This window comes from Salvelinus alpinus, chromosome 16, assembly GCF_045679555.1.
Source record: "Salvelinus alpinus chromosome 16, SLU_Salpinus.1, whole genome shotgun sequence".
Taxonomy (NCBI): domain Eukaryota; kingdom Metazoa; phylum Chordata; class Actinopteri; order Salmoniformes; family Salmonidae; genus Salvelinus; species Salvelinus alpinus.
Window position 1 is genome coordinate 39,668,304 of NC_092101.1, and position 25,412 is coordinate 39,693,715.

At 43.4% G+C, this 25,412-nt stretch overlaps 1 protein-coding gene across 2 annotated transcripts in view; it reads right to left on the reverse strand.

Moving 5' to 3' along the window:
* Nucleotides 1-25,412, reverse strand: part of LOC139541501 (collagen alpha-1(XXIV) chain-like) — a 316,499-nt gene that overhangs the window by 3,166 nt on the left and 287,921 nt on the right. For both annotated transcript variants that reach the window (XM_071346202.1, XM_071346201.1), the window contains exons 48-58: nt 20,042-20,149; nt 19,707-19,814; nt 18,147-18,200; nt 17,825-17,887; nt 14,557-14,610; nt 13,647-13,682; nt 11,599-11,634; nt 9,795-9,821; nt 8,438-8,491; nt 7,771-7,939; nt 7,290-7,399 (exon numbers count right to left, since the gene is read on the reverse strand). In XM_071346202.1, the coding sequence (XP_071202303.1) occupies nt 7,290-7,399; nt 7,771-7,939; nt 8,438-8,491; nt 9,795-9,821; nt 11,599-11,634; nt 13,647-13,682; nt 14,557-14,610; nt 17,825-17,887; nt 18,147-18,200; nt 19,707-19,814; nt 20,042-20,149 (819 nt within the window). The remainder of the gene's footprint in view (nt 1-7,289; nt 7,400-7,770; nt 7,940-8,437; nt 8,492-9,794; nt 9,822-11,598; nt 11,635-13,646; nt 13,683-14,556; nt 14,611-17,824; nt 17,888-18,146; nt 18,201-19,706; nt 19,815-20,041; nt 20,150-25,412) is intronic.

Sequence of the window (25,412 nt, forward strand, 5' to 3'; positions counted from 1 at the left end):
AAAGCTGTAGGAACACATTTTGAATGAGAAATTATGATGTAATAAAAATGACATTACATCACTGACAGAGACTGATTATCATTCTTATCTACCACGACTAGTGAAGGTTTCTCATCTACTGAGGGACAGTGAAATGCTGCATATTAAAAAGTGGAATTTGTATTATTGCAATGGTCATAAACTGTACAGCACAAGCGGAGAAGAAGTCTAAGAAAATGTGAATCATTTTGAATGCAGCCGAATGATTTTTTGGGTCTTCGTGATTTCACAGCCGAGGCCGTGCATGAAATCCTGTCGGTGAATGTTCTGCCATCACAGGCCCCTGAGCCTGTGTTGGGATGTATTTTGGAGTGGACAGTGATTGAAGAAGTGGGATGGGTTTTCTTAGTTGACATGCTTCATTTTGTATGATGTCGTTTTCCCCCTTCCCGCAAAGTGTTTTTAGTTTCTTATTCAATACCCTGTTCAGCTGGTGTTGGCAATGCAGCATTAACATTGGATGCCAACCGCCGGTAAACCCCATCGAAGAAGAAGTAGAGGGAGTACAGGGCTTAGCAGGTCTCTCGCTAAAAAGAGATGTCGGCTTGGAAAAGCTGAATATTTTAAAGACTGAGGGAGGCAGAGAATGGGTTTGAATCTGTTGGTGCGAGCAATAACAAGTGAGAGGGTATATCGAGGAAGATTGGTGTCAAGTTCAAACAGAGTGAGCCGGACACCAGTTTGAGTTCTGGAGGTGAAATGGAAGTGGTAGAAGGTGTTGTGAGGAACTCGGAGCCCAAGCCTTGCATTGATGGACATGGTTATGATAAAGATAAGTTTGGTCCAGTGGGAATGAGATTTTTGAAGAGGGTGGAACCAGGCCTTTTGGCTGATCCATGGGTGGATTCAGGTTGGGTGGAAAAGATGGTGGGTGCTGTTGAGTCGATGAAGGTAACCCGAAGTGGACTTGTAATGTTTCTTTGTGTTTCTTCAGATCAGAGTGAGCAGGACGCTCTGCGCGACGCAACTTGGGTCAAGATCGGTTTCTTGCTATTTCTGGTGTTTGTCGTCTTGAGTCAGTCTTTACCAGACAAGGTTATGTTAGGATATATCAGTTACCCTGTTAGAGCGTTTGTGGCAAGTCCACTGCGCTGTTTCAGGTGCAACATTTATGGTCATGTCGCAGTAGTGTGTAGGAGGGAGATTCCAAGATGTGGGAAGTGTGCAGGAGGGCATGGGATAGAGGGTTGTGTAGTGTCAGTGGATAAAGGTGTGTGTGTCAACTGCAGGGGTGCACATGATGCTGGGGATCGGAAGTGTCCGATGCGACAAAGGCAGGTTGAAGTAGCTAGAGTCAGAGTAGTGCAGAAGGTGTCTTATGCTGAGGCAGTGAAGAAAGAAGAGGAGGATGGGTCAAGGGTGAGGGATTCGGAGAGGATCCCTGTGAATAGTAGATCTGTGCCAGCACAGAGGGATAGGCCAATGAGTGATATATGCTTTAATAAGGTTGGCTTCTTAGTGTTCATGGCAATGGTTATCAACTTTACTGTAGAAATGAAACGTAAATCACAGAAAATAGATATTGTGGTGCAGCTGCAGATAAGTACTTGGGGTACGAGATTTGACTTCAGAAGAGTTACATTGTGTGTTGAGTGGTAGTGTCCCGTCCTCTCAGGCCGTTGGCCTGGGGTAGGATCAGATAGGGTTAGGAGTGGAATAAGGTGATGTGTTTTAATGAGTATAGGGTTAGCTGGTAGGGTAATTAAAATATATGTATATTATTCGGTTCCCCTTTCCCTTCGCAAAGTGTAATGGATCTATACTATAGTTCAGTGGAAATGCAACATATTGGATGCCAACCACCGTTAAACTTCACAGAAGAAGACATGGATTGTGTATGTTTGCTATTCAGAGGGTGGATGGACAAGACAACATATTTAAGTGCCTTTGAACAGGGTATTGTAGTAGGTGCCAGGAGCACCAGTTTGAGTGTGTCAAGAACTGCAATGCTGCTGGGGTTTTCACACTCAACAGTTTCCCATGTAGCACTACTGGGTGATCTGAAAAGTCATAGTCAATCGATCAATAATACAATACATTTAGCAAACATGTTTATTTTTAATTTACAATCTGTAGAAATTATGAGAATAGAAAAGTTCAGAACTTTTGTGAAACAGTACAGTTGAAAAGTATATGGCAAATAGAAATCCAATATGGATGGCGTTAAGAGATAGACGGGAGGGGTTGAATGGAGCTGAAGGTTGGGAATGATAACGTTTTACAGTCTCCTAACCAATTGTGCTATTGTGTGTGTTTTTTTGCGTTATTTGTAACTTATTTTGTACATAATGTTTCTGCCACCGTCTCTTATGACCAAAAAGAGCTTCTAGATATCAGAACAGCGATTACTCAACTGGACGAAGATTTTTTCTTTAACGAGTCGGATGCGAAGGATTTACTTCAGACACTAGACAAGGACCAAATCCCTGTGTTTCGCATGAGAAAGAGATGGAGATATCGCGGAGGTAGGTCTGGGTGCATTGTAAGTATCCGACGTCGAATGGGTAATCTGCCTCTACCATCAGTCCTATTAGCCAACGTACAATCATTGGATAACAAAATAGACGAGCTACGATCACGAACATCCTACCAACGGGGCATTAAAAACTGTAATATCTTATGTTTCAGCGAGTCGTGGCTGAATGACGACATGAATAACATACAGCAGGCAGGGTTTACACTGCATCGGCAAGATAGAACAGCTGCCTCCGGTAAGACAAGGGGTGGTGGTCTGTGTATATTTGTAAACAACAGCTGGTGCACGAAATCTAATATTAAGGAAGTCTCAAGATTTTGCTCGCCTGAGGTAGAGTATCTCATGATAAGCTGTAGACCACACTATTTACCAAGAGAGTTTATCTATATTTTTCGTAGCTGTCTATTTACCACTACAAACCGATGCTGGCACTAAAACCGCACTCAATGTCTGTATAAGGCCATAAGCAAACAGGAAAACGCTCATCCTGAGGGGGCACTCCTAGTGGACGGGGAGTTCATTGTAAGGGAAACTGAAATCAGTTTTACCTAATTTCTATCAGCATGTTAAATGTGCAATCAGAGGAAAAAAACTCCAGACCACCTTTACTCTAAACACAGAGAAGCGTACAAAGCTCTTCCTCGCCCTCCATTTGGCAAATTTAACCATAATTCTATCCTCCTGATTCCTGCTTACAAGCAAAAAAACTAAAGCAGAAAGCACCAGTGACTAGATCAATAAAGAAGTGGTCAGATGATGCAGATGCTAAGCTACAGGACTGTTTTGCTAGCACAGACTTGAATATGTTCCGGGATTTTTCCGATGGCATTGAGGAGTACACCACATCAGTCACCGGCTTCATCAATAAGTGCATTGATGACGTCGTCCCCACAGTGACTATACGTACATACCCCAACCAGAAGCCATGGATTACAGGCAACATCCGCACTGAGCTAAAGGGTAGAGCTGCCGCTTTCAAGGAGCGGGACTCAAACCCGGGCGCTTATAAGAAATCCCGCTATGCCCTCCTATGAACCATCAAACAGGCAAAGCGTCAATACAGGACTAAGATTGAATTGTACTACGCCGGCTCCGACGCTCATCAGATGTGGCAGGGCTTGCAAACTATTACAAACTACAAAGGGAAGCACAGCCACAAGCAGCACAGTGACACGAACATACCAGACGAGCTAAATTACTTCTATGCTCGCTCGAGGCAAGCAACATGCATGAGAGCATCAGCTGTTCCGGATGACTGTGATCACGCTCTCCGTAGCCGAGTAAGACCTTTAAACAGGTCAACATTCACAAGGCCGCAGGGCCAGATGGATTACCAGGACGTGTACTCCGAGCATGCGCTGACAAACTGGCAAGTGTCTTCACTGACATTTTCAACCTGTCCCTGACTGAGTCTGTAATACCAGCATGTTTCAAGCAGACAACTACAGTCCCTATGCCCAAGAACGTCTGTAGCCATGAAGTGCTTTGAAAGGCTGGTCATGGCTCACATCAACACCATTATCCCAGAAACCTAGACCCACTCCAATTTGCATACCGCTCCAACAGATCCACAGATGATGCAATCTCTATTGCGCTCTACATTGCCCTTTCCCACCTGGACTAAAGGAACACCTATGTGAGAATGGACTGGCCAACCCTCATAGCCTGGTTCCCCTCTAGGTTCTTCCTAGGTTTTGGCCTTTCTAGGGAGTTTTTCCTAGCCACCGGGCTTCTACACCTGCATTGCTTGCTGTTTGGGGTTTTAGGTTGGGTTTCTGTACAGCACTTTGATATATCAGCTGATGTAAGAAGGGCTATATAAATAAATTTGATTTGAAATTTGACTACAGCTTAGCATTCAACACTATAGTGCCCTCAAAGCTCATCACTAAGCTAAGGACCCTGGGACTATTTCATTTTTAAAATCTTTATTTAACTAGGCAAGTCAGTTAAGAACAAATTCTTATTTTCAATGACGGCCTAGGAACATTAAAAATGTAATAAAATGTATGCACTCTACTGTAAGTCGCTCTGGATAAGAGCGTCTGCTAAATGACAAAAAAAAAAAAAACTTTTAAAAAACAGTGGGCTAACTGCCTTGTTCAGGGGCAGAATGACAGATTTTGACCTTGTCAGCTTGGGGATTAGATCTTGCAACATTTCAGTTCCTAGTTCAACGCTCTAACCACTAGGCTACCTGCCGCCGACTAAACACCTCTCTCTGCAACTGGATCCTGGACTTCCTGAGGGGCCGCCCTCAGGTGGTGTGGGAAGGTAACAACACATCCGCCACGCTGATCCTCAACACGGGGATCCATCAGGGGTGCGTTATCAGTCCCCTCCTGTACTCCCTGTTCACTCATGACTGCGTGGCCAGGCATGACTTTAACACCATCATTAAGTTTGCAGACGACACAGTGGTAGGCCTGATTACGACAATGATGAGACAGCCTATAGGGAGGTCAGAGACCTGGCCGTGTGGTGCCAGGATAACTTCTCTCTCTCAACGTGATCAAGACAAAAGAGATGATTGTGGACTACAGGAAAAGGAGGACCAAACACACCCCCATTCACAAATACAATGACTTGAATGGGATTTGTGCCACAAATACTAACATGTCAGTATGTGGAAACAGTGCCAGGGAAACTAAACCAAAGCCTGGATTAATGCGATCATATCTTATCCATAGACTGCTTACAGGGTAAGGAAACCAATTTGTCACTTTGTAATTTGGGTGAACTATCCCTTTAACCAAAAAACAGTTATTTGGAAGCCCAATGAGTCAAACATTTGGCTGTAATAGAAGAACACTAGGATCCAAATGTTTATGTTTTGACCCAAGATGTTTTGACCCATTTTGGTAACCAGAGCTCACACAATGTCCACTTGGTACACACTGGTTGAATCAACATTGTTTCCACGTCATTTCAATGAAATTACGTTGAATTGACATCTGTGCCCATTGGGTGCTTGATGTGCAACAAAAGTCAGAAGCTATTCACCAATGTCTTCAGGATGTTGTTTCCCTGAATAGAACAGGCGTTTCCAAACCTTGTCTCTCTTGAAACCCATTCCTGACACTTAGAAGAAAGGAAATAAACAGTTGGATCATTAAGTGTTCTTCTATTACAGCCAAATGGTTGACTCATTGGGCTTCCAAAGAACAGTTTTTTTGTTAATGTCATGGTCATTTGTGGAGATGGACCAAGGCGCAGCGAATGTAGAGTTCCACATATTTTAATAGTGAGTGAAACTCAGAAAAAACAAAACAATAAACAAACCGTGACAACAAATGCAGTGCTAACAGGCATCTAAACATAAACAATATCCCATAACCCACAGGTGGAAAAATGCAACTTAAGTATGATCCCCAATTAGAGACAACGATTACCAGCTGCCTCTAATTGGGAATCATACACAAACCCCAACATAGAAAATTAAACCTAGAACCCAACATAGAAATAATAAACTAGACTAAAACCCCTAGTCACGCCCTGACCTACTCTACCATAGAAAATACAGACTTTCTATGGTCAGGACGTGACAGTTAAAGAGATAGTTCACCCAAATTACAAAGTGACAAATTGGTTTCCTTACCCTGTAAGCAGTCTATGGACAAGGGATGATCGCATTAATCGATGCTTTGGTTCAGTTAGCATTTTTCTCACATCATGTTCAAATCATCTATAAGTGACTGTGTTGAGCTTGACAATCAATTTGACACTGAGTGTACAAAACAGTAGGAACATCTTCCTAATATTGAGTTGCACCCCCTTTTGCCCTCAGAACAGCCTCGATTTGTCGGGGCATGGACTCTACAAGGTTTCGAAAGCATTCCACTGGGATGCTGGCCCATGTTGACTCCAATGCTTCCCACAGTTGTGTCAAGTTGACTGGATGTCCTTTGGGTGGTGGATCATTCTTGATACACACGGGAAACTGTTGAGTGTAAAATAACCCACCAGCATTGCAGTTCTTGACACACTCAACTGGTGCTCCTGGCACCTACTACAATACCCTGTTCAATGGCACTTAAATATGTTGTCTTGTCCATCCACCCTCTGAATAGCAAACATACACAATCCATGTCTTCTTCTGTGAAGTTTAACGGTGGTTGGCATCCAATATGTTGCATTTCCACTGAACTATAGTATAGATCCATTACACTTTGCGAAGGGAAAGGGGAACCGAATAATATACATATATTTTAATTACCCTACCAGCTAACCCTATACTCATTAAAACACATCACCTTATTCCACTCCTAACCCTATCTGATCCTACCCCAGGCCAACGGCCTGAGAGGACGGGACACTACCACTCAACACACAATGTAACTCTTCTGAAGTCAAATCTCGTACCCCAAGTACTTATCTGCAGCTGCACCACAATATCTATTTTCTGTGATTTACGTTTCATTTCTACAGTAAAGTTGATAACCATTGCCATGAACACTAAGAAGCCAACCTTATTAAAGCATATATCACTCATTGGCCTATCCCTCTGTGCTGGCACAGATCTACTATTCACAGGGATCCTCTCCAAATCCCTCACCCTTGACGCATCCTCCTATTTCCCGAAAACCGTACAATACTGTTGAAGTTGCAGAGGGAAGGAAGAACAGATGTGTTAGTGAGAATTCGACTTAAGTGGAAGTCAGGATTTGTGAATGTGAACGTGTTTTTCTTTAAACCTAGATAAAATCTGTTTATTGAATTAGTGCTGCTATGGATCAACTGGAGCCTCTGATGATGGAGTGCAGTGCTATGTTACCTTGTTAGAGGCTACTGGGTGGAGACATGTCTGCCCGCCTGCCGTGAAGTTACAGAAGACCTCAATGGCGTCTGACGGACATCCCAGGTTAGGGTCGATCCAGTACAGTCCTACAGAGGTACAGGTGTTGGATCTTAATTTGATCACTCTGTTGTTGCAGGACATTTCCAGCAAAGTAGTAAATGCAGACTTGTGGCATATTCAAGGTTCAAAAAGGCTTCTACAGTTTGTAATTTCCAATTTAAATTGTCAAGACTTGATTTGCCCTAACAAAAAATGTATCAACCCCTACAAAAATATCCATTAATTATAATCCACACAATTCCTGCTGCTGCGGGATTATTTCCCTGGTCAAATTAAGATAGCAACTACAGTCTATTCTACTGAGTAAATCTGTGAAGATTACTAATATTGATGCAGATCGGGGAAAAGTGTCCATTATATTGATCAATTCTGTAAATCGGTTCTATGAGGTTCTCACCGTCAGAGAGCTTCTGTTGGCAGTCCAGCAGGTCCTTGCAAAACCGTGCCGGGTTCTCCCGGGTTCCGAGCGGTTTCTTCATGCTCTCGATCACACTGCTTAGGTAGTGCAGGGTCTTAAAGATCCCTGCATTCTGGTCCGAGAGGGACATCTCCGTGTTCTGGTAGATCTAGGCAGCAGGGTTAGCATAGTCCACACAGTCCAGAGTGTTGCAGCATGCATGGGAAGAGGTTAGGAGAAAGCCACAGAGACAGCCAATCCAAAGCATGGACACATGGATGAATCAAACATTTCATAAGCATGAATTCATACAGACACATGCAAGTGTGCATGCATAGAGGCACACTCATATCCAACCACAGAAACACCATGTCAAGGTATTTAGAAAAGTTGAAAGCAATGTGTTTTGCATGTGTTACACGCAATTAAATAAGGTTTATTTGGAGGCAAGGTAGTGACAGGCACCCACACATTAGTGAAAATACATAGTATAAAAGAGCAAAAAACTAACAGGAAGATTTTTGTAAATTGTTTTACTGAAAATTGTCACTTAACAGTAAATATCATTAGAGTGAAGATATATCAACAGTGAATGTTACATATGGTAAATATGTTGTCTAAAGTTGAAACTTCTGTCTCGTGTATAGACCAACAGTGAGTGCTTTACCTCTGTCCTCAAGGCACCATTGGACTCAAACAGAGAGTTGTACTCGATTCGTCTCTGAGGATACAACACCAACAAGTACAGTTTAATCTCAGAGGCAGTAATAAGCAGAAAGCAGTAAACCAGAGGCCTGTATCAACAAATCTACACATTCTTCAACTTAGTAGGGGCATACTAATCAATGTCACTGAAAGCCTCCTCCCTGATTATTACATAACAGAAATGCCATTGTAGTATTGTAGTTTAAATTGATTGGTTCTATACAACTGTTGAAACAGCTCACAGGGAAAGGAAGGCCACACAGATTACACTGTACGCTCCGCTTCTATGCTACCTCTGACCCTCCAGCTATAAGACTGTTGCTTTTTCCCATTCCATCAAAAGCCTTATCTAAGCTTAGCCTGGCACCAAGCCTAGGACAGAGAGAGAGAGAGAATACTTTTGTATTCGAAAAATACTCCATCATCAACAGGCTCTGTATTTCAGAAATCACACTGTCAAGTACCCATGGTGCACTGTTCAACTATTTAGCCATTTAAACCATTTATTTTTTAAGAAAACTCAGTTTTTCTCACTGGCTTTCATGTATTTCAAACATGAGCTTGTCTGAGATGTCATACTCGATGATAGTTGTTCTCCATTGGAGCGATGCGTTTGGTTGGCCAGCATTCTGGGGCGAGGCTTAGCGAAGGGTCAATTAAGCATTGAAACTGGCAATAACTGATCATGGCCATGAACTCACAGGAGCCAGTAAATGTTTTGACCCATTTTGGAAACCAGAGCTCACACAATGTCCACTTGGTACACACTGGTTGAATCAACATTGTTTCCACGTCATTTCAATGAAATTACGTTGAATTGACATTTGTGCCCATTGGGTGCTTGATGTGCAACAAAAGTTGCAGTTATGTCTAACAAAAGTTCACCAATGTCTTCAGGATGTTGTTTCCCTGAATGGAAGTCAAAGTCATGTACAACAGGCGTTTCCAAACCTTGTCTCTCTTGAAACCCATTCCTGACACTTAGAAGAAAGGAAATAAACAGTTGGATCATTAAGTGTTCTTCTATTACAGCCAAATGGTTGACTCATTGGGCTTCCAAAGAACAGTTTTTTGGTTAAAAAGATGGTTCACCCAAATTACAAAGTGACAAATTGGTTTCTTAGCGAAGGGTCAATTCCCAGGGTTAGAGGTTCCATGCATGTATTATTCATTCTATTCCTATGTGTGCTGCTGCTGCACAGAGAGTGGTGGTGGGGGGGGGGGGGGTGTTGCCTAGGCAAACCAATACTTGTTTGCTACAACACCTTGTTTGAATTATGTCATTTGATGACTATCTGTGAATCAAACAGGATACTTACGGTCGGGCCTGGAGCACCAGGGTGGCCCTGGGAGAGAGAACACAGATTTTGACATAAACACAAAATAAACAGATACAAAGACAGTGGGGCAAAAAAGTATTTAGTCAGCCACCAATTGTGCAAGTTCTCCCACTTAAAAATATGAGAGAGGCCTGTAATTTTCATCATAGGTACACTTCAACTATGACAGACAAAATGAGAAAGAAAATCCAGAAAATCACATTGTAGGATTTTTTATGAATTTATTTGCAAATTATGGTGGAAAATAAGTATTTGGCTCTCACAGACCTGTAACTTCTTCTTTAAGAGGCTCCTCTGTCCTCCACTCGTTACCTGTATTAATGGCACCTGTTTGAACTTGTTATCAGTATAAAAGACACCTGTCCACAACCTCAAACAGTCACACTCCAAACTCCATCACATCAGTGATGTTTTGGGGCTGTTGCTGGGCAACACAGACTTCCAACTCCCTCCAAAGATTTTCTATGGGGTTGAGATCTGGAGACTGGCTAGGCCACTCCAGGACCTTGAAATGCTTCTTACGAAGCCACTCCTTCGTTGCCCGGGCAGTGTGTTTGGGATCATTGTCATGCTGAAAGACCCAGCCACGTTTCATCTTCAATGCCCTTGCTGATGGAAGGAGGTTTTCACTCAAAATCTCACGATACATGGCCCCATTCATTCTGTCCTTTACACAGATCAGTCGTCCTGGTCCCTTTGCAGAAAAACAGCCCCAAAGCATGATGTTCCCATCCCCATGCTTCACAGTAGGTATGGTGTTCTTTGGATGCAACTCAGCATTCTTTGTCCTCCAAACATGACGAGTTGAGTTTTTACCAAAAAGTTATATTTTGGTTTCATCTGACCATATGACTTTCTCCCAATCTTCTTCTGGATCATCTAAATGCTCTCTAGCAAACTTCAGACGGGCCTGGACATGTACTGGCTTAAGAAGGGGGACACGTCTGGCACTGCAGGATTTGAGTCCCTGGCGGCATAGTGTGTTACTGATGGTAGGCTTTGTTACTTTGGTCCCAGCTCTCTGCAGGTCATTCACTAGGTCCCCCCGTGGGGTTCTGGGATTTTTGCTCACCGTTCTTGTGATCATTTTGACCCCACGGGGTGAGATCTTGCGTGGAGCCCCAGATTGAGGGAGATTATCAGTGGTCTTGTATGTCTTCCATTTCCTAATAATTGCTCCCACAGTTGATTTCTTCAAACCAAGCTGCTTACCTATTGCAGATTCAGTCTTCCCAGCCTGGTGCAGGTCTACAATTTTGTTTCTGGTGTCCTTTGACAGCTCTTTGGTCTTGGCCATAGTGGAGTTTGGGGTGTGACTGTTTGAGGTTGTGGACAGGTGTCTTTTATACTGATAACAAGTTCAAACAGGTGCCATTAATACAGGTAACGAGTGGAGGACAGAGGAGCATCTTAAAGAAGAAGTTACAGGTCTGTGAGAGCCAGAAATCTTGCTTGTTTGTTATTGACCAAATACTTATTTTCCACCATAATTTGCAAATAAATTCATAAAAAATCCTACAATGTGATTTTCTGGATTTCTTTTTCTCATTTTGTCTGTCATAGTTGAAGTGTACCTATGATGAAAATTACAGGCCTCTCTCATCTTTTTAAGTGGGAGAACTTGCACAATTGGTGGCTGACTAAATACTTTTTTGCCCCACTGTATGTCTTCAAAAGACGACGAACCTCATTCTCTATGAACTGCCATAGAACTGTCAAGTAACTGTAAGTAGTAGGGAACCAGTAAAATAGGTTAGGACATAGTAAGGGGTGGGACACTTACTCTGGGCCCTGGATGTCCCTGTGGCCCCTGGGGTCCCTGATACACAAACACAACAACATGGTGTTACAATGGTGTCCAAGCAATGACATCACAATAAATAGAATATCTGATGCATCTCCACTACTCTCTAGTGCTCTCAAATTGCAAAAAAATTATTTGTTGAAATATACACTCAGTGGCCAAATTATTAGGTAGACCCATCTAGCACCGGGTTGGACATTTTGCCTCCAGAACAGTCGGACTTATCCGGGGCGTGACGTTCAATCATTGCTCAATTGGTATCAAGGGCCCTAACGTGTGCCAGCAAAACATTCCATAGACTCATGCTGCTTATGCTAAATCCTGACTCTTCCATCAGCATGACGCAACAGGAACCGGGATTCGTCAGACCAGGCAATGTTTTTCCAATCCCCAATTGTTCAGTGTTGGTGATCACTTGCCCACTGGAGCCGCTTCTTCTTGTTTTTAGCTGATAGGAGGGGAACCCGGTCTGGTCGTCTGCTGCAATAGCCCATCCTTGACATGGATCAACGAGTTGTGCCTTCCGAGATGCCGTTCTGCTCACCACTGTTATACTGTGCCGTTATTTGTCTATTCGTGGCTCGCCTGTTACCATTCTTGCCATTCTCTTTCAACCTCTCTTATCAACAAGCTGTTTTCGCACACAGGATTGATGCTGACTGGATGTATTTTTGTTGTTGCACCATTCTCTATAAACCCTAGACACTGTCATGAGTGAAAAGCCCAGGAGGGTGTCTGTTTCTGAGAAACTGGATCTGGCATGCCTGGCATCGACGATCATACCACGCTCAAAGTCGCTTAGCTTACTCGTTTTGCCCATTCTAACGTTCAATCAAACAGTAACTGAATGCTTCGATGTCTGTCTGCCTGCTTTATATAACAAGCCACAGCCACCTGACTGTCTACAGGAGTGATCAATTTCCGTGAACAGGTGGTGTACCTAATAAACTGGCCCCTGAGTGTGTGTTGATATTAACATTATACATTTTGTATAAAATAGCTGCTCTAGTCTAAACGATCCAATCATAATCATACTTTACAGTCTGAAGAGCTGAAGAGCTGCAGTCAGTACAAAGGGTTCTGTGTTGAGGGCTCTCTTTGTGTTTCTGTAATGGAGCTCTACCGCCCCCACTGGCGGATGAGGGAACTGACGGCACAGTACTATAGCAGCAGCCTTCTGCAGGCAGCTGGTTCTTATTAGGCCCCTGAGGAGCTGCCTGGAAGTGTGTAAGTTTGTGTGTGTCTGTTTACTGTGTGTGCTTTTGTGTTTTTCTCTCTCTCTCTCTCTACTGTTTGTGTGTAACTGCCTATGAGTCTCGAAGGGGCTTATAGAGCCGTGAGGATCTTAAACCAGTTTACACGGCAGAGCGTGAGCTGTGAGAATCTTAAGACAGTTTACACGGCAGAGTGATAGGGAACAGTATACTGTACATTAACACGGTCATGGCTAGAAGGGGTCCAGCTTTTGTTAAATTAATGTCATATTTGACTTTTCGTAGCAGGTTAGGAGAACTTACACAGCAGGTTAGGATAATTAAAGTAGCAGGTTAAGACAATTAGGTTAAGGTTAGGAAAAGGGTTAGGGTTAGCTAAAATGCAAAAGCTGGATCCCTTCTAGCCATGACCCATTAATCCCCACAGAGGATCACAGCACTAACATTATGACAAGGCATTTCCTGTACACTGCTTACATGAGAGGCAGTAAGGCTCCATGCACAGCCCACAGTGTACTGGAAATCGCTCTGCAACAGCTACTTTCACCATGAGTCTACCCAGGTAGCGTGGTTATTACCTCAGGAAACACTGACCATAGCTACAGTTCACACAAACCAAACAAGGCCACGTAATTGCAGGAGGTGTCATCTATAGTTTATAGATTAAACACCTACGCTGTACTTCACACATAACCTTGTGGTTTTCCAACGCCTACCGAGTGTAGCATAGACTGCTTTCTCTCCAATGGATTATATAACTCTACAGAACGTATTCAGAAAAGAAAACAACCAAGTATTGGATTCAGATCTCACCATTTCCCCATGGCTTCCCTTTGGACCCTTCGGTCCCTGTGGAGGAGAAAATAAGACTTAAAATACACTGGTTTCTTTTCAAAGTACAAGTACCCCAATTATTCTGGGTATCCCTCCATTCCATGCAGGTGATGAACAGTACACTGGACATGAGCAGTCATCCATACATGTTCTCCGCTCTGTTTCGGGACAATTTGTCCAGTTCCTTCCATGAGTGGTTGGTTCTTCTAACTCTGTTATTCCTACAGTATAAAGCCCTTCATATAAGCACAACTTACTAGTGACACATCAGGTACTGTAGCAAAGTGTGACTAGACTGGACAGATCTCTATTCCAAACTAACTCCCAGGAGAATTGCAATGATGGAAAGTACCACTTGAGGCTTGAACTTGATTGACTTATGGTTTATGCCTGAGGAGTCATGAATACACACACTCTCTCTCTAGTCTAGAAAATGTCTGACTTTGACAACAGAGGGGCTTATCAACTCAGGGGATGACCCTTATGGAAACACTCCAGACAGTTAGTTCAACAAAAGCCACATTCACAAGACAGACAGGGCAGAGTGCCCGCTCTTAAAATGGACCATTCCACCTGAACTATATCTCTCTCTCTCTCTCTCTCTCTCTCTCTCTCTCTCTCTCTCTCTCTCTCTCTCTCTCTCTCTCTCTCTCTCTCTCTCTCTCTCTCTCTCTCTCTCTCTCTCTCTCTCTCTCTCTCTCTCTCTCTCTCTCTCTCTCTCTCTCTCTCTCTCTCTCTCTCTCTCTCTCTCTCTCTCTCTCTCTCTCTCTCTCTCTCTCTCTCTCTCTCTCTCTCTCTCTCTGTCTCTGTGTATAGAGTAAAATTGGCAGATACGTAGACAAGCACAAGCACACACGGTCATGTGCACACACACACACACTGAACCTACAGGTTTCCCCATTGGGCCGATCATCCCTTCTGGTCCAACAGGTCCACTGAAACCCTGAAACAGACAGATAGAGGAGAGATCAGCACACACACAATTTTTAAACATAATTTATTGCAACAAATCAAATCAAACTTTATTTGTCACATGCGCCGAATACAACAAGTGTAGACCTTACCGTGAAATGCTGACTTACAAGCCCCTTAACCAACAGTGCAATTCAGTGCAGTTCAAGAAGAGTTAATATTTACCAAATACCTCAAGTAAAAAATAAAATAAAATAAAAAAGTAACACAATAACATAACAATAACGAGGCTATATACAGTGGGTACCGGTACCAGTGTGCGGCGGTAAAGGTTAGTTGAGGCAATTTGCAGAGGTGTGGACTCGAGTCACATGACTTGGACTCGAGTCAGACTCGAGTCACAAATATGATGACTTGCAACTCGACTTTGACTTTAACACCAATGACTCGTGACTTATCTTGGACTTGAGCCTTTTGACTCGAACTGACTTAATACCCTCCCCAAGCCCAAACATAGAAAATGACAGACGGAGCTTTATTCGACATTTGAAGATGCACAAAGAACGGTAAAGTCGTGGCTAATATAGCCGACAGCTATATCATTCATAACTTTGCCAGTGTTTGCATGTTGGCTAACGTAACGTTAAATCAATGAGCCTCCACACAGTCAGTCAGTGCGGTAACGTGATCATTGCACCCAAGATTGAGCTACAACTGGCTACTACAACTGGCTATCCTGCCTGATGTTACTGCTGTTTTTAAAGCCATTGACATATGTTAGCCTACTGTAACCTGTGTGTGTGTGTTACGGTTGGGCGATTGTGTACAAGCCTACATCGCCCGATTCCATGGAAATATTACGTTTATTTGGAAAGTAATAAATATGTTTTCAAAAGCATTCATGATTTGCGTAAATGTAATATACTAACTATTAATCTTGTTAAAAATATGAAATGGTACTACATTTGGTGAAGAGCACATTATGACTTGTTTAGGACTCGAGACTTGACTTGATACTTGTCAGTCTTGACTTGAGACTTGACTCGGACTTGCCTGTCTTGACTTGGGACTTGAGTGCTAAGACTTGTGACTTGTAAAACAATGACTTGGTCCCACCTCTGGTAATTTGCACATGTAGGTAGGGTTAAAGTGACTGTGCATAGATAATAAACAGAGAGTAGCAGCAGTGTACAGAACAAATGGAGGGGGGGGTCAATGTAATAGTTCAGTGGCCATATGATTAATTGTTCAACAGTCTTATGGCTTGGGGGTAGAAGCTGTTAAGGAACCTTTTGGTCCGTTACTTGGCGCTCCGGTACCGCTTGCCGTGCGGTAGCAGAGAAAATAGTCTATGACTTGGGTGACTGGAGTTTCTGACAATTTTATGGGCTTTCCTCTGACACCGCCTATTATATAGGTCCTTGATGGCAGGAAGCTTGGCTCCAGTGATGTACTGGGCTGTACGCACTACCCTCTGTAGTGCCTTACGGTCAGATGCCAAGCAGTTGCTATACCGGGTGGTGATGCAACCGGTCAGGACGCTCTTGATGGTGCAGCTGTAGAACTATTTGAGGATCTGGGGACCTATGGCAAATATTTTCAGTCTCCTGAGGGGGAAAAGGTTTTGTTGTGCCCTCTTCACGACTGTTTTGGTGTGTTTGGACCATGATAGTTCGTTGGTGATGGACACCAAGGAACTTGCTCTCGTGCATGCTTCAGTGTTGCTTGTTTCGAAGCGAGCATAAAAGGCATTTAGCTCGTCTGGTAGGGTCGCAGCACTGGGCAACTCGCATCTGGGTTTCCCTTTGTAGTCCGTAATAGTTTTCAAGCCCTGCCACATCCGATGAGCGTCAGAGCCGGTGTAGTAGGATTCAATCTTAATCCTGTATTGACACTTTGCTTGTTTGATGGTTCGTCTGAGGGCATAGCGGGATTTCTTATAAGTGTCCGGACTAGTGTCGCGCCTTGAAAGTGGTAGCTCTAGCCTTTAGCTTGATGCGGATGTTGCCTGTAATCCATGGCTTCTGATTGGGATATGTACGTATAGTCACTGTGGGGACGACGTCGTTGATGTACTTATTGATGAAGCCGATGACTGAAGAAATATACTCCTCAATGCCATTGGATAAATCCCGGAACATATTCCAGTCTGTGCTAGCAAAACAGTCCTGTAGCGTAGCATCTGCATCATCTGAGCGAGTCACTGGTACTTCCTGCTTTAGTTTTTACTTGTAAGCAGATATCAGGAAGATAGAATTATGGTCAGATTTGCCAAATGGAGGGCGGGGGAGAGCTTGTATGCATCTCTGTGTGTGGAGTAAAGGAGGTCTAGAGTTTTTTCCCCTCTGGTTGCACATGTGACATGCTGGTAAAATTGTGGTAAAACTGATTTAAGTTTTCCTGCATTAAAGTCCCCGGCCACTAGAACCGCCACTTCTGGATGAGCATTTTCTTGTTTGTTTATGGCCTTATAGAGTTGGTTGAGTGTGGTCTTAGTGCCAGGATCAGTCTGTGGTGGTAAATAGACGACTACGAATAATATAGATGAGAACTCTCTTGGTAGATAGTGTGGTCTACAGCGTATCATAAGGTACTCTACCTCAGGCAAGCAATACCTTGAGACTTCTTTAATATTAGACATCGCGCACCAGCTGTTATTGACAAAAAGACACACACCCCCACCACTCGTCTTACCAGACGTAGCATCTCTGTTCTGCCGGTGCATGGAAAATTCTGCCAGCTCTATATTATCTGTGTCGTCGTTCAGCCACGACTCGGTGAAACATAAGATATTACAGTTCTTAATGTACCGTTGGTTGCATAATCATAAGCAAGTCATCAATTTTATTTTCCAATGATTGCATGTTAGCAAGTAGAACGGAAGGCAGTGGGAGTTTACTCGCTCGCCTACGGATTCTCAGAAGGCAGCCCGATCTGTGTCCTCTTTTCCTCTGTCTTTTCTTCATCCAAATGACGGGGATTTTGGGCCTGTTCCCGGGAGAACAGTATATCCTTCTCGTCGGACTCCTTAAAGGAAAAAGTATCTTCCAGTTCGTGGTGAGTAATTGCTGTTATTTTCAGTCATAAGAGACGGTAGCAGCAACATTATGTACAAAATAAATACAAATATAAGTTACAAACAACGCAAAAAAACTAACAAAATAGCACAATTGGTTAGGAACATGTAAAGCGTCAGCCATCCTCTTCGGCACCATCTTAACAGTAAGTGCTGATTCTGTACTTACCAGAATGCCAACAGGACCTTTAGGACCAGGTATGCCTTTGAAACCCAAATCTCCATTTGGTCCCTATGAAAAACACAGAACAAAACACACAACAAATTCTTAATAACAATGAGCCTATACCAGCCAATTATGCGCCGTCCTTGGGACTCCCAATCACAGCCGGATGTGATACAGCCTGGATTTGAACCAGGGACTGTAGTGACCCCTCTTTCACTGAAACCGCTGCGCCACTCGGGAGCTTAATATATAGGGCCAAAAAGCTCATCGAGGGCAGACACGGATGGTGAATGTCTGTGGTGATCTCTCAGAGCCTCTGACTCACCTTAGGTCCTGGAAAACCAGAGAAGCCAATCATCCCCAGGTCTCCCGGCTCCCCCTGCAGGCCAGAGAAACAAACACACTCTGGTACAACTGGAACACAAATGAAACACACAACTCAATCACAAGACAAAATGACACAACTCAATCACAAGACAAAATGACACTATGACACAACTCAATCACAAGACATCACAAGTCACAACTCAATCACAATCACAACTCAATCACAAGACGCAACCACAAATCGCTCTGATTTGTGGTTGTTGCCTCAAAAAGGTAGAGTGTGAAGTTAGTAGGCTATGTTATGAAACCTTTAACCTAGTTTCTGTTCCATATTCTCCCTTCTTGTTATGTATTCCAGACAGGGGTTTGGTCTCTGGTTTGCTCTCTGGTTGCCCTCTCATCCATTATCTTGTCTAACTCCAAGGAACCAGCAGACACAGAAACTAGGACATAAGAATGGTGGGTCCCTTATCGGTCAGTCTGGAGACAGTAGCACTGTCTGAGCATCTCCCCCGTCCCATGTCTGTCTGTCTGTCTGTCTGTCTGTCTGTCTGTCTGTCTGTCTGTCTGTCTGTCTGTCTGTCTGTCTGTCTGTCTGTCTGTCTGTCTGTCTGTCTGTCTGTCTGTCTGTCTGTCTGTCTGTCTGTCTGTCTGTCTGTCTGTCTGTCTGTCTGTCTGTCTGTCTGTCTGTCTGTCTGTCTGTCTGTCTGTCTGTCTGTCTGTCTGTCTGTCTGTCTGTCCTCAGCACTGTCAGAAGACGGCCTGTGTTTGCACAGCTAATCACAAATGTATCAGATCAATGTGATTTCTTGAATTGAATGAAAGTTTCTAAATTGCTTTCAACACCTTGTGCGCATAGCGGTGGGGGCAATGTAGCTGTGGCAGCGTATCAGACTATTTGGAGGTGTGGCTAATTGGGGGCGTGACTTTCACTGTGTTCTTTTTGCCCACCCGTGAGAGTGTTATTGTGGCCTATTGTACTTGTAATCCAATTTTAAACTAGTACACGGCCAGCATCTGTAATGATACTTGCACAACTGCATGCTATATTAAACAGCCTGATAAGCTTTATGTGTTAAGGTAGCCATTGTTTGGTTATGATATTGTGGTTACTAAATGTGAAGGTCTTCTGTAAAGAATATGTTTGAAAACATTATTTAAAGTTACTGAACAAACTTACTTGTTTAATTTCTAGGGAATTAGTTAAATTGCTTATAATCCAATTGAAGCAATTTCAATAGGTAATTCCAATGTCAAAAGTAAACTTGGGACAAGATGAAAAAATGGGTTGTATTTACATGAACTATTATTTTGTATTTGTTATTTAATAGATTCAACCAAAGGGGGAAAGTAGTTTGAGTATTGAAAGAAATAGGTAGCAAATTGAAATATAATTTGAAGTCAAATATAATATATAAGAAATTTTAAAGGTGGCATTGAATCATATATTTGCTTCTGAGCTGTTTATGGCAAATATATGATGCTGTGAATAACCTGTGACCAGTTAGCGGAGCATTGGTGAAATTCTACAATGGCTAGATGGACGCTGGACACTCACTGGTTGTCCTTTGAGTCCTGGGTGTCCTATCCTGCCTTGGTCTCCGGATGAGCCCTCCATGCCTTTGATTCCTGGGGTCCCCCTCTCTCCTGCCAAGCCAGACTCCCCCTGGAAACAATACATAGGGGTCAGAGGTCACAGGGTAGAAGATGGGACTGGCCTGGTCCCAGATCTGTTTGTGCTGTCCTGCCAACTCCACTGGTCATTGTCATGCACAACACTATAGGAGTTGGCTATATAGTACAGATCTGGGACCAGGCTAGGGTGGTACTGTAAAGTTAATGGTGAGGGGTCATAGGGTGAAGAGGGTACTGGGTGTAGGCTAAGTAGATTACCTTCTCTCCAGCAGGCCCCCTCTCTCCGACCAACCCAGGTAGACCAAGTTCCCCCCTGGGACCAGGTAGTCCTGTCGACCCCTCCTGCCCCACGGTGCCACGCTGGCCCTGACAAAAGATAGCACAGACAGTCAACATGGGCACACTAAATCATTGTTGACATGCTGTAAGGTAAGCATGAAAAACACTGCTAATCAAATGGTATGTTGTCAAGTGACAGTGACATTCAATCAGCACTGATTCATGGCCTAGGCCTTTGAAAAGTAAAATACTTAATGGTCAGACATTTGCTTATAAAACGTCAATACAAATGACTGACTGTTGTTGAACTGTTACAGTGCGCAGAGCCGCCGGCGACCACAATCATTTCCTGTTCCATCAGTGGGCCAGCGGCAGCCCAGGTTGAGGAGAGGGGAGTCAGTCATATTAGAATAACAGATGGAATGAGCCGTGGCCTGCCCGCTGGCCGTAAGTACAGCAGCGTCTGTTAATGTCTCGCCTCGCCGGCCGTGAGGCGTAAGGATAACTCATGTCACCACCGGGATAAAAAAGAATCAGGAAGTGGTTTGGAATTACAGAGCTCTAGGTTTGTTGGTAGAACCTCAATCCCCGGGGCTGGAGAGAGGTCTTGCATAAGGAGAGGTACTGTAGCTGTCTCAGTCATTAAATCAGTGGGAGATTTAATTCTGGCCTGGAAATACACGACACACACGCCCATCTGCACTCATTCACACACAACCCACTCAAGTGAGACACATGGGCAATAATGTCCCATCCACCTGATCACAGTAAGGGCTCTGGTCTGAGAACAACTTTGTTCTTGCTCAACCTTAACACGTCTTTTTGACAGACATCTTAACCCTTTAAATCGGTGGGAATTGGCCTATATGGATAGGGCTACATTTACATTTCTTACAGAAGAAATATGAAAATCATATGCATAACCATGGTAGCAATTGAAAGGGAACAGTCTGGAGATAAAGGGAAAATTATTGGACCAAAGATAAGTACACAACAGTTCACCTGAAACAAGACTGAATCCAAACATCTAAACATTACACTGTTGATTTTATGTGCATTTTACATGTACTTTTTGCAGCATTTGTTGATAGCAAAATCTGAAAATACTCTGGATACATTCAGTAACATGATAAAACTATTACTGGAAAATGTGGCGTAGGTGCAAAATAAGACCAAAAAAATGCAAGGATTTGAGTGAGACGACTAACTGGAGTCTCCAAGTGTCCACACAACTCTCCACACAACTCTCCACACAACTCTCCACACAACTCTCCAAAATGTGCACAGTTCCTAACTCATTTCAATGCACTTTTATGACTCAAAGAAGAGTCTTCAACTATAAGGTTATTTTTGAGTTATCTTAGCTGTGCTGTTGAGGAATTAGAGCAAGTACACTTGTAGTTGTTTCATTTGGAACACAACTCTGAATCCCTGCCATCACACAATCACTGTTGTTTGTTTATGCAATCCAAAAACGGTCCATTATAAATCGCAATCTGAGTAAGGTGGGCATGATTTGAAAGCTTGTTCTATTGTCAACATGACTAGCTAAGTTATAAAATACGATCTTACAGTGTTAGGCTTTCACAAGGCAATTTAGAGAAACAGATGTTATTTTTGGAGCGCATTAGAAAGGAGTCATGAGTGGATTCAGGTGCGTGTACCTCAGCAACCTTTCTTCACAATAAACAAACATAGGCTCATACTGTTCAGAACAACCCAGGGTATAACGCCATGTCATCGTGTAACTGTAAATCAAACATAGGCTCATACTGTTCAGAACAACCCAGGGTATAACGCCATGTCATCGTGTAACTGTAAATCAAACATAGGCTCATACTGTTCAGAACAACCCAGGGTATAACGCCATGTCATCGTGTAACTGTAAATCAAACATAGGCTCATACTGTTCAGAACAACCCAGGGTATAACGCCATGTCATCGTGTAACTGTAAATCAAACATAGGCTCATACTGTTCAGAACAACCCAGGGTATAACGCCATGTCATCGTGTAACTGTAAATCAAACATAGTGATCATAAACATTGACACTGTATATGATTTGGAAATGTGAAGTGCATATTTGGACCGTATGGGTGTTTGGCTTGCTTGTATGACATCAAAGTGGAATTTATTATAATCCTCAACGTCTCATCTTTCAAAAATACATAGAGTCATCTTAATTTACAGCTTTTCCCTCAGACAACAAAATATTTGCAAAAGTTGCCCAATTACCAGAACGGCAATCAGTCAAAACCCATACAGCGCCGTGAAGTGCAGAGCCAGGGCTCTGACGTCATGTATATAATGTTACCGTACAGTCATTACGTTTCAATTTAGGCGCTTATTAGTGCCCAAAACTGCAATTTTCAACCAGTATAGAGGCATGAGTATAAAAGGCTACCCAAATATAATAAATAAACCCCTTTAGCATTACTACTCTGGCTAAGAGGATTGAGTGGCAAAAGTGCAGCTAATGTACTACCTGCACCCAGTGGAATTAATTAGGGAGAGACCAGGAGAGAAAGAGGAAGCAAGAGAGACAGAGAGGAGACAGAGAGGAGAGAGAGACAGAAGGAGATAGAAAAATACAGAGTGATAGACAGCTAGTGGTCAGACTGTTTGGTCAGTAAGATAATACTAGATTTGGGGGATGGTGGTCAGGTCAGGGGGACACAGAGGCTGGTCTATGCTATGGTCCTCCTCTGTCTCCTACATATTTTCATTAATGACTAGAGTTCCCCTGACTCAGTCTGACACAGGTTAGACCCACAGAGAGACAGAAACAATTACTGCCAGGCATGTACCATTCACTGGTTACGCCATTCAACCAATTCAGAAAAGGGACATGGAGGGAGAGGAAGAGAAATAGGAGGAAAGGGAAGACAGAAGAGGAGGAGGATGAAGAAGAAAATGGGGATGATAATGATGAAGAGTTGAACAAGTAGTGGAGGAGGAAGAGGAGGAGGACAGAGTGTACTGTAAAACACTCCGATAGGTCGGCTCTTCTCGGGTAGCTGAAGCAGTAGTCCTGACTGTATTGTTTTCCCTTGGGAGGTAATGTAGTTACAGTATGTGTGTAAAATCACCCTGGTTGTTTCCTGCTGGGATATCCGTCCCTGTGAGAGAGAGTCTATGTGTTTTCACCGTGAAGAACTCCCTCCCTAACCGCCTCTGTGCCACCAGACCTGCTTCTTATGTAACTGACAGACAGGGTGGCTAATACTGTCGGTCTGGATGTCTGGGTAGCAGGGGAAGACTAAAGGACATCCATGCATGAAATACCCACATACTCAGGGCTGCAGACTTTAGTGTCAAGAATCCCATTGATCTCTGACCACAGAAACCCAATCAAATCAAATAAGCCATTTAATGACCAGTCATTTCCTGACAAATATCCTTCAGCACTTTAAACACAGCTGCTGGGAGCAGGATCCGTATTCATTAAGCCTCCCAGTGTGCAGGAGTGCTGAACTAGGATCCATGTCTCCTTTTAGATTATAATTGCTGGACAGGGTGGACCTGATGCTAGATCAGTATAAGAATAGGCGCCCAGAAGAAGAGGGAGAAGGGAGACTTCCGGCCCCGACAGAGATGGCCGCCTCGCTTCGCGTTCCTAGGAAACTATGCAGTATTTAGTTTTTTTAAGTGTTATTTCTTACATTGGTACCCCAGGTAATCTTAGGTTTTATTACATACAGTCGGGAGGAACTACTGGATATAAGAGCAACCTCAACTCACCATCATTACGACCAGGAATACGACTTTCCCGAAGCGGATCCTCTGTTTTGCCCACCACCCAGGACAATGGATCGGATCCCAGCCGGCGACCCTAAACAACGACGCCGTAAAAGGGGCAGACGAAGCGGTCTTCTGGTCAGGCTCCGGAGACGGGCACATCGCGCACCGCTCCCGAGCATACTACTCGCCAATGTCCAGTCTCTTGACAACAAGGTTGATGAAATCCGAGCAAGGGTAGCATTCCAGAGAGACATAAGAGACTGTGACGCTCTTTGCTTCACGGAAACATGGCTCACTCGAGACACGCTATCGGAGTCGGTGCAGCCAGCTGGTTTCTTCACGCATCGCGCCGACAGAAACAATCACCTTTCTGTTAAGAAGAGGGGCGGGGGGGTATGCCTTATGATTAACGAGACGTGGTGTGATCATAACAACATACAGGAACTCAAGTCCTTCTGTTCACCTGACTTAGAATTCCTCACAATCAAATGTCGACCGCATTATCTACCAAGAGAATTCTCTTCGATTATAATCACAGCCGCATATATTCCCCCCCAAGCAGACACATCGACGGCCCTGAACAAACTTTATTTGACTCTATGTAAACTGGAAACCACATATCCTGAGGCTGCATTCATTGTAGCTGGGGATTTTAACAAGGCTAATCTGAAAACAAGACTCCATAAATTCTATCAGCATATCGATTGTGCTACCAGGGCTAGTAAAAACTAACTTCCGCGACGCATATAAGGCCCTCTCCCGCCCTCCTTTTGGACAAGCTGACCACGACTCCATTTTGTTGCTCCCAGCCTATAGACAAGAGACTAAAACAGGAAGCTCCCGCTCTCAGGTCTGTTCAACACTGGTCCGACCAATCTGATTCCACGCTTCAAGATTGCTTCGATCACGTGGATTGGGATATGTTCCGCACTGCGTCAAACAACAACATTGACGAATACGCTGATTCGGTGAGCGAGTTTATTAGCAAGTGCATCGGCGATGTCGTACCCACAACAACTATTAAAACATTCCCAAACTAGAAACCGTGGATTGATGGCAGCATTCAATACTGTACTCTATACCATCTACTGCATCTTGCCTATGCCGTTCTGTACCATCACGCATTCATATATTTTTATGTACATATTCTTCATCCCTTTACACTTGTGTGTATAAGGTAGTTGTTGGGAAATTGTTAGGTTAGATTACTCATTGGTTATTACTGCATTGTCGGAACTAGAAGCACAAGCATTTCGCTACACTCGCATTAACATCTGCTAACCATGTGTATGTGACAAATATTGGATTTCATTTGATTTGAAAAGGAGGGGCAGCCATATTTCAGTCTTCTAAAGCTCCATTTCTCCTGTGATATGTTGATTTACTGGATTACAGGAGTCTTTCCATCCTGGTCGCAGTCTAGCCACAATCACATTAATAATGTGTTGTCTTAATCTACTTAAAGGATTGTTTTTCTTCATTAGTCCACGGTTCCCAAGATGTTTTCAATGTCAGCAGTCAAATTTTCAAGATTTAGGATTTTCAAGAAGTATTCGTTTTGCATCATGTGATGCATTATGCATCATCATTATGATGTGGCAAGTGACAC